The following is a 16,992-nucleotide window of genomic DNA, read 5'->3' on the forward strand; positions in this document are numbered from 1 at the left end:
TGAACAAATTACTTTTTTACAGCTGCCTTCTGAAACAAAAAGTACCTAAATCATGCTACATTAAAAATTGCATCTCACCTCAATTATAGCCCCAATGCCAGCAGGGATCAAAACCAGCAAGCTAGTTTGTTCATCCAGTAAGAAGAGAAAAATTACCACTGTGCTAAAACAACGCCACAATACTGAAATAAAAAACACTTAAGTTAGAAAATATATTTATTGCAAATAGAACCAGGTATATAAAAGGAGACTGTAGTTTTAAAGACATAAATTCATGAAGTAGACATGTTTTGTTACACGGGACAGCAGTGGTTCCTGGCAAGAGAAAAGTGAGAGGTAAACGCAGCAAATGCAACTTTACTGCCAGTGTGAATTCAGACTGACTTCAAATTTCACCTCCGAGCACTATATGTGGATAAAGTGGACAAAAAACTTTTGTGAAAAAAAAAATTCACATGATCTGTCCACAAACTGAGCCCAGCAAGTCCCTCGCTTGCTAAGCTTACCTCTCCCTTTACCCATTGGCCATGCGTAAGATTGAGCATTTTTTTAACATTATAGGAAAGCCCCTGATGATTCATTATGATTCATTCCTGGAATATCTGACACAAATACCCCAGGAGGATGCAGATTTACCCTGCAGTCTTTACCACCATGGCAGTAGAGATGGAAGGGGAGAAGTCCTCCCCCCAAAAAAAAACAAAAACATTTTTCTTTTAGAAAAAATGAGGAATGTCACCCTCGTAATGTTAAACTACAATGTTAAAATGTGGTGTGGCTTTAAGAGCATCATGCATGTGATGGGGGCAGGATAGCCATCTCATCACTGCCCATATTCTATGTGCAAAAAATGCCTGTGAAATTTAAATTTCAAGTCTGCTTGTCATATTCTGCAGCCTAACAAATCATGGCGCCTAATCTTTCAGATCTCAAAAGTTGTTGGTTGTAATGACTTTTGAAATATTTTTTTAGGGTAAACAGGGTACTCTTATAGGGGATCACAAGTTTAAAAACTTGTGGAAATTGAACATTTGGGTTGCTGTTTCATAAGAAAGTGCACCTGGGAGCCAAAAATTGAAAATGCAAATTATTGACCTGCAGGGGCCACTTAGCAAGGAGCACTGAAGTGGGGCCCCCCAATTTTTTACCTACCTTTCACAAAACTATAATTCTAATACTATGCTACCCTTTCTGCTTCTGTTCTTTGAACCCCAATTTATCTGGAATGGGAAGGTGCAGGAAACTGAAAATGTACAAGTGGGGGACACATTGCTCACTGTGTGGCTTGTGAAACAAGTGGATTTTTAATCAAATGGAGTTGGAAAAATCAGGCATTTGAAAACAAAAGTAAAAGAGTTAAATCCTTATAGTAACCACAAACTGTAAGTAAACTTTTATAACTCCTTGCAAACAAAAATTTTAACTGGGAAAATGAGTGGTAGCAAGGTGAAAAGTTTGTTTCGGTGCACATATGTATGCAAAAATGGAGCAACCAGTTAATGGCTTAGATGTGGAGGGTGGAGAGGTTAATCAGGATGTGCATGTAGGGAGTTGGGTTAATGTAACTAGAGGGAGTGGTAGGGGCTTCCAAAAAAGGAAGACAAGCCCTGTGTTTGAGCACCCCAACATGTTTGCAAAGTTATGTGAAGATGTGCAGGTGGGAGACCCAGTGGTGGCAACTCTAGACGATACTGCTACCCCTAACAGCCGGGAGAGCAGCACATCTAGTAGTGGTGGGGAGGGAAACGCAGAAAGGAAACGCTGGTAGTCCATCCATAATCAGGGCCCAAAGCACTTCTATTTAAACAGGCAAGGTCACGTGCCCAAATGTTAAGTTCCAAAATGATAAGTGCAACAGGAATTAATCCAGGGAACTGACACAGGAATTGGAACAGATTTGGACATACTATTTTACTCTACCAGTCCAATCTCCTGCCTTTGGACCGATTTATATATCTGGACTCCAACACATCCTCTGCTGCTGCCATTCTGAACTGGTATTTCATCAAACCATCTCTTTGACTGAATCATTATCCCCCACTCCTGGAACTCAGCAAGTTTACAAGCCTCACTTGAACCCATATTATTGGACTGCTTCTCTTGGACTTCAGTTTGGCACATTGTTTAATGTACCCATATGGTTCCCAAATATCTGTAAAAATGTATTATTCACCCTGCTCTCACTTTGTTGGCACTACTCCCTGTCCTCCCCAGTCTGATAACTCATTGTCTCTCTGCTCCTTCACTCTCCTTATTTCTCTGTCTGTACTCCTGCACCTCTTTTCTCTACTGATACTCTCTGGTGACATCTCACCCAACCCTGGTCCCCCCACGCAGCCTCCGCCTTCCATACACTCTCAGCAAGACATTCCCTTCTCCTAGGCTCATCCCCATTCACCCTACCCATAAGTCCTTACCCCCTCTCATTTTCACCTTATTTGAAGTCCACTCTGTCTGTCTCTTTAGCCCCTTACTCCTCATTGTTGCTGTTGTCTACCACCCCCTGGCCCAGTATCACAATTTTTGGATAACTTTGCATCCTGGCTCCCACACATTCTTTCCAATGACCTGCCCACCCTCATCCTTGGTGACTTTAATGTTGCAATGGATGAGCCCAACCTTCCCTCCCCAGCCATTACCTCCTCATTTGGACTCACACAGCACATCAATAGCCCCACACACATAGCCGGACACACTTTAGACCTGGTATTTTCTTAACTCCGCAACCTCACCCTCCTTGACAACTCACCATTTCCCCTTTCTGATCAAAACCTTATCACCTTTAACCTATCGAACTCTTGCCCTCCCTTGCCACATCCCAGACCTGGTCAATGGCAGAGAGATATTTGTATCCTTGACCACAACCTTTTCGCAAACTGCCTTGCGTCCCTAACCCCCTCTCTCTCCAAAATCACCTCCCCAGATGAAGCTGCCACCATGTTAAACCACTCACTTTCCTTGGCTTTGGATAATGTTTCCCCTGCCACCTTCCGCTACCCCCGCCCTGCCAACCCCGACCCTGACACAACAATCACACCAAACAGCTACAAAAGACTGTTCGTGCAGCTGAGCGCAAGTGGAATAAATCTGGCCTCAGCGCTGACTTCATGGGCTACAAAGCCAAACTACAATACTTTAACACAGAGCTCACTGTCACCAAGCAAAATTATTTCTCCGCAGTCATTTCCTCCCAAGCTTCCAATCCACGCAACCTCTTCTCTACAATTGACTCCCTCCTAAACCCCACACCTGCTCCCCCCACAACATCCTTCTCTGCCCAAGACATTGCCACCTACTTTACCTGTAAATCATCATTGGCCTCATTCAGCCCTATTACTGTGGACGAAGTCTTATCTCTTCTCTCATCATCTCCGTCTACCTGTCCACTTGACCCAATTCCCTCTGATCTACTCCGTGCCCATTCCTCAACCCTGGCCCCTGCCCTAACAGAACTATTGAACCTCTCTTTTTCTACTGGTAAATTCCCCTCAGCTTTTAAACATGCCATAATTCTCCCTATCCTAAAGAAACCCTCACTGGACCCCTCCCTACCCTCTAACTACCGTCTTATCTCCCTTCTACTATATGTCTCCAAACTTCTTGAACGCCTTATCTACAATAGACTCACCGATTACCTGAGCACAAACTCTCTCCTTGACCCCCTCCAGTCCGGATTTAGAGCTGCCCATTCCATTGAAACAGCCCTTACTAAATCTGTCCACCCCTGACCTGTCTCCCGCTGCCTGTCAGCCATCTCATTATGGATGTCTGACCGATTTTTAAAACTCAACCTGGATAAAACAGAAGTCATCATCATCCCCCTCAAATTCCAAATCTCCCCGACATATCTAACTGTTAACACTGTTCTTCGGCCCTCCCCTCAAGCACGTTGTCTTAGTGTCATCTTTGACTCTGCCCTCTCATTTACCCCCCATATTCAGAACATTTCCAGGTCCTGTCACTTTCACCTACGCAACATCTCCAAAATCCGCCCCTACCTGTCCCGCGACCACCAAACTCCTTGTACACACTCTTATCATCTCTCGTCTGGACTACTGTAACATCCTCCTCTCTGGTATTCCACTAACCCGACTCTCTCCTCTACAATCTATCATGAATGCTGCAGCCAGACTCATCCATCCTTCTCACCACTCCTCTTCCGCTGCATCTCTTTGCTAATCTCTACCACTGGCTTCCATTTCACCTTAGAATCGAATTCAAGCTCCTGTGCTTTGCTTTCAAATCCCTACACAGGTTTTGTCCCACTTACATTTCTGACCTGGTAAAAAAGTACTCCCCCAGCCGCTCTCTCCGCTCCTCCAATGACCTACTAATGACTTCCTCACTCATAATCTCATCTCACGCACGGATACAAGACTTCTCTAGAGCTGTCCCAACTCTCTGGAATGGTCCTCCTCGTCCTTTTGGCTTACCTCTACTTTCTGCTCATTTAAAAGAGAACTCAACCCCACCTACAACAAAGCGATATAGATGCTCTTAATGCACCTATCACTACAGAACAAATATTGACGACTATCAACAATTTGAAAAATGGAAAAGCCCCAGGCCCCAACGGGTTCACCACTGAATTTTTAAAATGTTGAAAGATGAGGTGGTAGAAGAGCTACATGCACTTTATTCCACTCTCTGGGAACGTGGTGTGTACTTTCGTTCTGGTCAAGAGGCTTATATAAAGCTTCTCTTGAAAAAAGATAAAAACCCCTGTGATCCGGAATCATATCGCCCCATTTCTTTAGTGAATATAGATGCGAAAATATTGTCTAAAATTCTTGCAGATAGATTTGCCAGGTTACTACCCTCTCTTTTTTCTCCTTCTCAAGTGGGCTTCGTTCAAGGCAGGGCGGCAGTGACTATTATTAGAAAAGTACTGGCGGCATTGGAGATTGAGAAGCACCAGCCCGACCTAGACTTAGCTATCATTGCGATAGATGCGCACAAAGCATTTGATACGGTAAATATACCTTGGCTCTTTACGGTGCTTAGTTATTGGAGTTAGGGTTCATTCCTCAAACTGTTGGAAGCTATATATGCGTCTCCAATAGCCAGTATACATACATCAGAATTTCTGTCCAATCCCATTGCTCTTCACAGAGGGACTCGACAGGGGTGCCCTCTATCCCTTCTCCTTTTTAACCTTGCACTGGAACCGTTGGTCAGATACTTGGATACTACCCCTTCATTACATGGTATACCGGTTCAAGCTAATGAATTACGAACCACTTTTTTCGCAGACGATATTCTGACCTTACTTCCAGCCCCAGACTTGACAGTAATACTATTCAAACTGTGTTTCATACCTTTGAAAGTTTTTCTGGGTTGAAAATACATTTTGATAAAAGTGAGATATTACCATTAGCCAGGCCTGGGAAATTGCGGAGAGTTGGAGGGCGCATGTGCCGTTCAAAGTGGCAGCGAACTCTATACTATAACTAGGGCTTCGCAATGGATGTTTGCCATCATCTTTACGCACATTGAATACCCAAAATACAAAAAGAATTAAGAATGTGGGAACATTTGCCTCTATCATTCTTGGGCCATTGCCACCTAGTGAAGATGATGTCATTCCCTAAACTGCTTTACCCCATGCAGACGATGGCTCTTCTACTGACCCATACTCATGTGAATGCTCCTAATAGGGCTTTTACAAAATTTTTGTGGAATGGCAAGCGCTCGAGAATCTCTGGCGAAATTGTATCTGCCCAAAACTGAAGGTGGTGTGGGTTTTCCCAATAAAGGACTTTATAATCTGGCCTGTTTGGCCAAACATGTAGTCGACTGGCTTAGGGGTACATCTTGATGTTCCAATGTACTTCTAGAAAGTGCAGCAATGTCAAATCCCTGGAATCTCTGGGTTTTACTACATTGTAGATTCTCTGCAGTTCCTACCACTCTACGTCATAATATCTTGATTAGAGACACAGTGGTTACATGGAAGGTGATTAGACAGAGGTTCAAAGTACCAGTTTGTCTATCTTAGTATCTGCTCATATGTGGTAATCCCATGTTTCCACGGGCACAAGAGCACGCAGCATTTGGGGTATGGAAACAAAAAGGCCTAGTGTACTACAGAGATCTCTTCCATCTGGAAGATCAGACTAAACTTTCCTTGACTGATCTGTAGGTTAAATACAATATTCCACGTTGGGCGGTTCAATCAGGCTAAGTAGTATCTCAAGTCTTTAGTGCTACCCCATGCGGAGGCGTTTCAGCCTAATGGTTTTGACAACCTTTTATCATTATCTCCCCCGAATATCTCTAATATATACGCATGTCTGCTGCCTGTCTTTACTAAGCCTCTGTCAGCTTCTAATGTGAAAATGTGGCAAAAAGATTTTCCAGATCCAGATATAGTATATTGTGTTATACAGGGTTATCAAACGGTAAGGCAGAGTATGGTTAATGAGATATGGAGGGAATCCCAATTCATGTTACTATATAGGGCCTACAAAGTGTTTAGGCCTTCCATATCTGTCCCGCAGCCTAGACGGTGGCACATTCAATGTCCCAAGTGCAATTGCACTAGTGCTTCTCTGTCACACCGTTTATGGTTTTGCCCGAATATCACTGCATTTTCGTGTCAAATACTTATGTTAATATCCAATGTTACTGGTCATACCATTCTAAATACTCCTTCTCTGTTGCTGTTTGGTTACTGGGATGGCATAGTCACGGATAACATAGCACGCTCTGTACGAACATGGACTAATATTTGCCTCTTGGCTGCCAGGATGCTAAACTGCAAGGCGATGACTCCATAACTCGCTTCTGGCAGCATTGGTATAACTTTTTGATTTATGCCTTTGCGGACTCGGACAGTAAATCAATTCTCGAATTGTTCCAATATTCCACATGGTATATCACCAATATATCTGGCTGATTATGTGATTGTATGCTGTTAACTAAACTATTATGAGTGTTCCCCTTTCTTTCCCCCTGTGTGTTATGTTTCCCCTATTGGTTATAATTGTTTGGTTGTAAATGTATAAATAAAAATCAATAAAAACAATTTAAAAAAAAAAAAAAAAAAAGATAACTCAAAAACCATTTTTTCAAACTTGCCTACCCATTTTCTTGTCTTTTGAAACCATCCCTTTTGAAAACCCACCACTACATATCACCCTCCTATTGTGTGTAAATTCCACCACCTACTAGATTATAAGCTCTTCAGGGCAGGGTCCTCTCCTCCTGTATTACTGTCTGTATTAATCTGTCATTTGCAACCCCTATTTACTGTACAACGCTGCGTAATATGTTGGCGCTATAGAAATCCTGTTTATTATTATTAATAATAATAATAATAATAAAAAAGGGAAAAGACAATTGGTAGTCATAGGTGATTCTATCATCAGGAGGACAGATAGAATAGTTTGTTACGCGGATCCCTTCAACCGAATGGTTTGCTGTCTCCCTGGTGCCAGGGTTTGGCATATAGTGGACCGAGGGGTCAAACTACTGGGAGGGGCTGGACAGGATCCAGCTGTCTTGGTCCATGTTGGAACCAATGACAATATAGATGGAAGATCCTTAAAATCAGTTTAGGGAACTAGGTTTCAAGTTGAAGAAAAGGACCTCCAATGCTATATTCTCTGAAATATTGCCTGTGCCATGCACAACACAGGAAAGGCAGAGGGAGCTTAGGCAGCTAAACGCATTGCTTAGGTCCTGGTGTAGAAGGGATCGGTTTTGGTTCATAGAGCACTGGGCTGACTTTTTATTGGGGTAAAACCTGTATGCCAGGGATGGTTTGCACCAAAATGAAAGGGGGTCTGCTGTGGTAGGGGAAAGATTTAGGGGAATGGTGGAGGGATATTTAAACTAGGACAGAGGGGGGTGGGACAGTCGAATAAGGTGGCAGAAAGATTAGCCACTAGACTAAAGATTAGTGGAGGGTGGATTGTGGAGGATTAGGGATAATTGTAAGGAGCTTCCCATGTTACAAACAAACATTTGATTGTGCAGTACTAATTGTACTAAAAAACAAAAGGATTTGGCAAATAATTATGGTAAAAGCAGCAATGGTTTAAAGAGCCTGTTCACTAATGCTAGAAGTCTAGCAAACAAGATAGGGGAGTTGGAAGCCTTAATGAGGAGACTTATGACTTAGTTGGTATTGCTGAATCCCGGCTTTGTTCTTTGCATGACTGGGCTGTCAATATTCCTGGGTATATTCTCTTTCGTAAAAACAGTCAAAAGAAAGGGTGGGGGTGTCTGTCTGTATGTGAGAAGTGTACCAAAAGTAAATGTGAAAGAAGAAATTGTGGATGGAAAAAGCGATGAGGTTGAGGCAATATGGGTGGAGTTGAATAACACACAAATAATTATTGGAGTCTGCTTTAGGCCCCCCAGTGCTAAGGAAGACTTAGAAAATCAACTACTAGCACAGATTGAAAAAGCAGCAAAAAGTGGAAGTGTTTTAATCATGGGAGATTTCAACTACCCTGACACTGACTGGAGCAATGGCACTACAGGAACAGCAAAAAGGAGGAAATTTGTGAATTTAATACAAGATAATTTTATGGTAAGGTTTATAGAAGCCCCAACTAGAAATGATACTCTGCTGGACCTAGTGCTTTCTAACAATGCAGAGCTTAAAACACATGTGCAAACAAAAGAGAATCTGGGTAGCAGGGACCATAATATGATTTCATTTAAGGTAAGCTGTAAACAAGAAGCAAAAACAGGAAAGAAAAAAAAACATTTAATTTTAAGAGAGCAAATCTTCCATTATTAAGGGAGGCTCTAAACTCTAAAATTAAAACCTAGGTGGCTCACAAATGTTAAAAAAAGCCATAAGGAACAAGAAAAGGGCTTTCCAAAAACATAAAAATGAAGGATCACCTTTATCATTTGAAACCTATAAAGAATATAACAAAAGATGTAAAAAGGAGATAAAATGTGCAAAACTTCAAAATGAAAGACAGATTCCAAAGGAAAGTAAGGCTAACCCCCAAAATTTTTCAAATATATTATTAGCAAAATGATCAGATCTGAGCATGTAGGGCCCTTAAAGGATGTTGCTGGGTTGGTAACTGGGGATAAGGGCAAAGAAGATTTACTAAACACTTTTTTTAGTTCTGTGTACACGAAGAAAAATGGCAGAGCTCAAGTCCAAATTCATAATAGCAATGTCACTGCCTTAAATGAGACACAATGGCTCAGAATTGATATGAAACAGCTGGGAAAATTAATGTTGACAAATCAACAGGACCTGATGGATTACATCCACATGTCCTCAAAGAGCTGAGCTCAGTTATTTCAAAGCCATTATTTCTAATTTTTAGAGACTCTTTAGTCACTGGCAAGGTACTGATGGATTGGTGTAAGGCCAATGTGGTTCCTATCTTCAAAAAGGGTGCAAAGTCATTACCAGGTAACTACAGACCCGTTAGTTTAACGAAAGGAAAGGTCTTAGAGAGTTTGAAAAAGAACCACATAGAGGAGTTTCTGCTAGAAAAAAATAGTAGTAGTCAGCATGGCTTTAGGAAAGACAGAAGTTGTCAAACAAATTTACTCTCTTTTTATGAGGAAGTAAGTACCGTATTTTCCGGTGTATAAGGCGACTGGGCGTATAAGACGACCCCCCACTCTAACCAATCATTTGGGGGTCGTGTTATATGCCCAGTATTGTACTGTTCCTTCTGCCTGTCAGATCTCACTATTGTGTGAGAACTGAGAGGCAGAAAGAACTGTACACTACTAGTTCTAAGTAATGAATGGGCACGTTCCTTTAATGAATGGGCGTGTTCCAGTGAAGAGCCAATCCAGGCTCTCCACTGGAGAGCCAATCCAGGCTCACGTCCTGCTTTTCAGCTTACACGAGTCCTGCTGTGAAGCAACGCGAGCCTGCCCAGGAGGACTCGTGTAAGCTGAAAAGCAGGAAGACAGAAGGAGGCACAGGAGGACTCGCAGGGACGCCAGACCAGAGAGGGGACTCGCGAGGACACCGGGCGCTGCAGGTAAGTACTGGTACCCGGCGTACAAGGCGACCCCTGACTTTGTCATAGATTTTTCGGGGTTAAAAAGTCGTGTTGTACGCCGGAATATACGGTAAACAGGTAGAGCATGGAACAGCAGTTGATATAGTGTACTTGGACTTTGCTAAAGCATTTGACACTGTACCCCACAGACAATTAATATGCAAGTTAGGGTTGACAGGCTTAGAAAAATCAATCTGTAAATGGATAGAGAACTGGCTTAAAGATTGGATCCAGAGAGTTGTAATTAATGACTCATACTCTGAATGTTCTAAGGTTATTAGTGGTGTACCCCAGGGTTTAGTGTTGGGAACTTTACTGTTTAACATCTTTATAAATGATGTAGAGTTTAGGATTAAAATAACCATTTCTGTGTTTGCAGATGACACCAAACTATGTAATGGAATTAAGTCCATACATGATGTCTATAATCTATATGCAGACCTGGATGTACTGTTTGATTGGGCAGCCAAGTGGCAAATGACATTTAATATAGATAAATGTAAAATGATGCACTTGGGAGCTAATAACATGCATGCTTCATACTGTCCAGGGGGAATACATTTGGGGGAGTCAGAAATGGAAAAGGATCTGGGAGTTCTGGTAGATCATAGACCTAAAAACAAAATGCAATGCCAAGCTGCAATATCTAAAGCTAGTAAAGTGGTTTCTTACTTAACGTATTAAAAGAGTAATAAACTGCAGAGATGGAGACATTATCCTGCTTCTGTAAAAAGCATTGGTCAAACCACATCTGGAATATGCAGTCCAGTTTTGGGCACCAGTTCACAAAAAGGTCAATGTTCAATTAGAGAGAGTGCAGAGAAGGGCAACCAAATAATAAAAGGAATGGAGGAGCTCAGCTATGAGGAGAAATTAGCTGAACTGAATCTATTCTGCCTTGAGAAGAGACGTTTAAGGGGGGTTATGATCACCCTGTATAAATATATAAATGGTCCATATAGAGAACTCTCTTCCCCATTATTCACTCTGAGATCATTACAAACAACAAGAGGGCACTCTTTGCGTCTGGAGGAAAAAAAGTTTACGCTCCGGATAAGGAAGTGATTCTTCACTGTGAAAATGTAGAAACGGGTCTGTGAAAATGTGGAATCAGCTCCCTCAGGATGTAGTTTCAGCAACTACTATAGATTCCTTTAAGAAAAAGCTGGATGTTTTTCTAGAAGCACAGAATATAACTGGGTATTAGTGCTTTAAAGTAAAAAAAAAAAAAACAGTGACTTTTGATCCAGGGAACATCCAATTGCCTCATGGAATCAGGAAGGAATTTTTTTCTCCTGTTGAAGCCATTTGTACCAGGGTATTTTTACCTTCTTCTGGACCAACTATGTCTTATAAGGTTTTATATCTGGGATATGTTTATTTCCCTAGTGGTTAAACTTGATTTGACTTTTTTCAACCTAACCTACTATGGAACTATGTATAAACCACCCTAAAATGTAATTAGCATGGCATTATTAGAACATAAACAAAAAACCTCTGCCCATCAAACTGTCCGCTTCTCTACCTTGAACCCTACTTTCTCTAGAACAGAGAGGTGCAGGTAAACAAAATTAGAGGTGCAAGTGGGGGACACTTGTAGCTAACACCCCCAAATTTTCATCTCCATGGCATCATTATAACATAAAAACCTCTGCCCATCAAAACACACTGACCTGTTACACATTCATGTGCCCTTCCAGTACCTGAAACCTGATTTGATGATGGGCAGAGTTTTTTTTATGTTCTAATGATACCATAGTGATGAAAATTAGGGGGTGTTTGCCACAGATGTTCCCCACACATTTTCACATTTCCAACACCTCCCCATTCCAGAGAAATTGGGGTTCAAGTGTTAGAAGTGGGCAGTAATGTGTAACAGGACAGTGCGTTTTGATGGTGGAGTTTTTCATGTTCTGATGATACCATAGTAATTACATTTTAATTGAGGTGGTGGGGGGTAGTCAAAGGTGTCCCCCCACTGCCCCTTTACTTTCGGTTTTGTACACCCCCCCATTCTAGGGAAATTGGGATTCAAAGAAGAGAAGCAGACAGGGTAACATAGTATGACATGTTTTTGACAGGTAGGTATTAATTTAGGGGCCCCATCCCAATGCTCATTTGTTATGTAAGGGGCCCCTGGGGCCTTCAATTTGCATTTTCAATTAAGGACTCATAGGGGCACTTGCTTTTGAAACAGGAACCCCAATTTTGTATTTTCACAAGTTTTTACAATTCTGATCCCCATATCTTGACATTTTTTTTTTTTTTTTTTTTTTTAAAGCTGGGTTGCAAAAATTGTCTTTTCTACTAACTATGCGGGTCCCCTGTGAAAATTTCAAATCATTATGACATATGGCTTAGGAGATATGAAGGTTGTTAGACAGAGAGCTGTAAGGCTGCAGAATGAATGCAGTAACACACAAAGCTATTTTCCTGCCGATGTCATTACACATGGATACATTGTTACAAGATGTGATAGAAGCCACAGCACAGCTATCAGATTGGGAAGGGGCAGCCTGATCTCATCCTAGCTGTGCAGCTCTTATCAGCAGCTGGAATCCTCTGAATGGATTAGCTGAGAACAGAGCAGCTTCTCCTTGTCCACTCAGAAGATTAGAGCTGCTGCTAAGTGCCGGGTGGAGTGGGCAGGGCAGCCGGGTGGCCGGCCACCCACCAAAAAGGGTCTGGTAAGAACAATGAGTATACAATGAATGCAAGTATTTTCATTATGATGTCACCCAATAGATGACAGGAAGAATATGTATGTACTTTTTTACATTTACATTCTCCAAAAATCCTGAGAAAAATATTGACGTATGATATACAAATAAATTAAATATACAATACAAGTAAATTCTGCCCTTGAAAAGAACAATTTCAATCTAAAAATGTATAACTGATTGTGGGCACACAGTGAATTCTCAATAAATAGACATGATAATGTAGAACAATGGACATTTTAGGACATCATCAAACTGAAACATAACTTTTGACGCAAATTTTCATATACCTGTAAAAGATAATGGTTTTTCAGGCAAATTTATGCTCTGCATCCCACATTATTATTATTATTCATTAGACAAGTTTTTGTCACATAACCAACAAAATAACTTATTTCGTGATTCTTCTATTGATACAATACAAAGCATTATAATTTTTTTTAAGTACTCTTTAAAATATTAATAAGGGAGTATTGTAAATTGGCACGACATGCTTTACATAGACAGGGTGAACCCAAAAGTAGGTGGACAGTAAATGATAAGCTTTATTTTATGGTGTTTGTGTTATATTATAATACAAATTTATAACTAAATTTATTTAAATTTAATCTTTTTTCTTTTCAGATAGTTCAGATAGAACCCATAATGGCAAATAATTTAAAATTAAATTTTGCAATTTAGGAAGATCTTGCTGAGCGAAATTAGAGAAAACTCAAGAATATTAGATAACATTATCTGGTCATATTTACAGACACAATTGTGTTTACTGGCATAGTGAGAACATGAATGTAACATTAGATAACATTAGAGCAACAACTAAACCAGCCTGGTGTCAGTGTTTGGGGTGGTGTTTCAAGTTCTGGTGTTTTAGGACCATTTTTTTTATGATATAACAGTCCCATCAAGTTGTTCCACAGTTACAACAACAGCCTAATTCACATGACCTTTGTTTCCAACAAGATGGAGCCCTTTCACAATATTCAAGAGCAGTTCGTGAGTATCTCGATGAAACATTTTCCAAGTAATAGATAAGCCGAACAAGGCCAAATGATTGGCCAGCACGTTCACCAAACTTTACCCCAATAGATTTTTTCTTTTGGGGAGTACTCAAAGACAAAGTTTATAGTCGAAAACCACTAAGTATTGGAGATTTGAAAAATTACATCAGAGATGCATTTCAAGAAATATTACACAAAGATACTTGTGCAAAAATGTTTGTCGAAGTGTGAAAGATAGACTTCAAAGATGTGTAAAATGTGATGGACAGCAGTTTGAGCACCTGCATTAATAACATTTTCAGTGCTTTTGTATTGTATTATTGAATTGTTTATCGAAATTTATTGTATTAGTCAATATAACTGTATATGTAATCTCAAAATAAATCTTAAAATTTATTGTCCACCTACTTTTGGTTCACCCTGTGCATTCAAATACAATTTTATTTTTATCAGGACTTTTCAGGTGCCCATCAATGACATTTTCAGCATTAAAATATTAAAAATACTCATTTATTTTGTAATCCTTAAAAACCAATCAAATACAGAAAATTAAAGAGAACATTATATAGAACATTACATATACAAACCTCAATACTTACATTTCCAATAAATTGCGTTTTATCATCCTTGACGCATTTTACCTGAAGGCTTCCTCAGAAGGACACAATGTATTAATCATATCAATAATGTTCGGTTTGCTGGCAAGATGCGCAACCAAACTTTTCTTTCCAAAATAGTCAAATATATTTTTTTTAAAAAAGAAAGAAGTGTGTATTTCAAACAGGTATTGGTTACAGATGTGCATGCCGTGACCCCTTCTTAAAATCATTTGATGTCACACAGTGCAAAATGTGATGGAAATCAAGGTTTAACCTGTGGCTTCTATAAGAAGTTGCAGAACAGCAAAAGATTTATTTTGCAAGTCATGCGAACCGCCCCCCTCCCCACCATCAAGCCTCTGTCCTGCACAAATGAGCAGGGAAGGCCCTGTTCATATTTAGGCCTTGTCTGTTGTAGGATGTCCTTAACTTGGGGACTACCTGTACCTAAAACCTATATATCATTATTAATGTAAACTGTAAATACTAAATACTTATCTTTTTGTTTTTTACCGGTTACCACCTATTTTTTTTTTTTACAGGTTATCATCCTTACCACAATAAAAGGATGATTCCTATGGCTGACATGAGTACAGCTTTGGGAATGCTGACAGTGTGGGATCCCCAGAGACTGGAGGGCAAAGGAGGACAATGTGTCCCCATTCACCCCTAGTGCTGACGGGCTGAGAAAATGTAAAACACTAATAACACTTGAGCCGTCATCAGGGTTTACCTTTTCTTATCTAATCAAGGTCCTATGGGGACACTGCTTCCGGCAGCCCTAGAGGACGGAATGTGTGTTCTGCCCATGTGAGTGCAGAACACATGTGAATTTTCCGCTAGGGCTTCTGGGAGCAGTGTCCCCAGAACATCAACATTAAAGTCCGGTCTTATTCTTTATAGATATAAACATTCCCCACATTCCCCAGGGTGGGGTGGCAGACATCTGGGGGTCCCCTTATTAAAAGAGGTTTTCAGATTTCAAATAAGTCATGCTAGTAGTGCCTCCAACAAATACCCAGGTGAAGACTAACCCATTGAAATGTATGGGAATTTTAAACATGAAGTTTAGTTGCTCAGATTAAATGCTGGGAAACAGTCCTAGACTAAGCCTTTGTTTGTTGCTTATGCTGCACACAGACCACAACAGAAAGATATGCATTAACATTGAGAATAGAGAACAAAGTAAGGTACAAAAATATTATACATATACTTTATATATACTGACATTGGTAAATAGAATACCTGCTTTTGTTGACATCCCCACCATATTTTTCTTCTTTTTCCAGAAGCTTATGTCATTTTTAAATGCAAGAAAATCAAACAGGAGCTGTAAATGGAAAAATACATTATGAGCTAGTGTTAAAATGGTGTTCCCAAGATACACACACACACACACACACACACACACACACACACTGATACACATATGCACAAAATTTACATTTTTATTTTTACAGTTTTATAGCAGGAAAATCTGTAGTAACCAATCTTTAATTAGTAGTGTTTAGGTCCTTGTTTATTTGGACCACATCCCTGATATAAATAAATCCTAAAAACAAAAACTGATACTAGCCTGCTGTTAGGAAATATATACAACTTATTCTATTCATTTAGCATGATAAAAATAAATGCTCTGGAGCTTTCTTTAGGATATTTCACATTATTAAGACTCATTTGGACTGGCATATTCAGGAACCAGACTCAATTTGAAAAATCCTCCTATGCATGGCATTTATGTTCTCACAGTGACTGCGTTGGGATAACGAATGTACATATGCTAATAACGGTGTTTCTCCTAATGAAGCTGTTTGTGTGAAATGCATAAGGTAATCACTACTCTATCTGCAAAGAGTATATTTTTTCAATCTTTTTATGATGGATTGTTTAAATAATGATGGTTTTATTTATTGTACCGAGAAAATTCCACTAGAACACAGGAGCCAGTACACACTTAACAGTTTTATGGACCTTAAAGGACCCTGGACTGCAAGTTTAGAGCACAGCTCAAGAAAAGTAATTCAGCCTCCTACTAGAAAAAACTGAGGCATGCTGATAGCATGATGGGGTTGGCCTTGAGGGTATTGCTACTGTCCAATCCTCCTGTAGGTGGCTTTATAACTTAAAAGTAAATGACTCCCATCCACTGAGGCAGTGGTCCCCAACCCCCCGGCCACAGACTGGTGCCGGTCTTTGGCACGTGAGTTGGGGGCCACAAATGACAGGAGGCAAAAGCACCAGTCCTATGAGAAAATCCAACCTTCGTAATGCGTACTATCTACTGAATACTACTGTCTGTGCGCGCATCTTTTTCTATGAGATCGGGCTTCTGTGTGAGCTCCCCAAGAGTAGGTGTGTTCTATAGACCTCAGATCAGCTGTGCTGCTCACAGCCCACCTTGCATTGTGAAATAATCCCACCTCTTGTACATCAGCAGCAGCATGAGAGCTGTGTCCATGCTGCTGTCGTTGCCCCCATGTATAAACCATCAGATCTCCTATACCCATTGTTGTAGAAACTTGAAATTTTCAGGGTACACAGGGAGCTCTCTTACACTACTCTGCTATTCTCAGCTGAGAATAGCGTAGTGTAAGCTGTACATATACTGGGTTGTGGTAAAATTTTAATCTATGTTCCTGGACCCTGCTGTCAGAAAGGCTGGGGACCACTGCACTGA

The 16,992-nt window shown here is 40.5% G+C and overlaps 1 protein-coding gene across 5 annotated transcripts in view; it reads right to left on the reverse strand.

Moving 5' to 3' along the window:
* The window catches only part of CLPTM1L (CLPTM1 like), a 98,187-nt gene that overhangs the window by 44,337 nt on the left and 36,858 nt on the right, over positions 1–16,992 (reverse strand). For all 5 annotated transcript variants that reach the window (XM_072411979.1, XM_072411981.1, XM_072411980.1 and 2 more), the window contains exons 9-10: positions 15,561–15,645; positions 79–182 (exon numbers count right to left, since the gene is read on the reverse strand). In XM_072411979.1, the coding sequence (XP_072268080.1) occupies positions 79–182; positions 15,561–15,645 (189 nt within the window). The remainder of the gene's footprint in view (positions 1–78; positions 183–15,560; positions 15,646–16,992) is intronic.

The sequence above is a fragment of the Pyxicephalus adspersus genome, chromosome 5 (assembly GCF_032062135.1).
Source record: "Pyxicephalus adspersus chromosome 5, UCB_Pads_2.0, whole genome shotgun sequence".
Classification (NCBI taxonomy): Eukaryota; Metazoa; Chordata; class Amphibia; order Anura; family Pyxicephalidae; genus Pyxicephalus; species Pyxicephalus adspersus.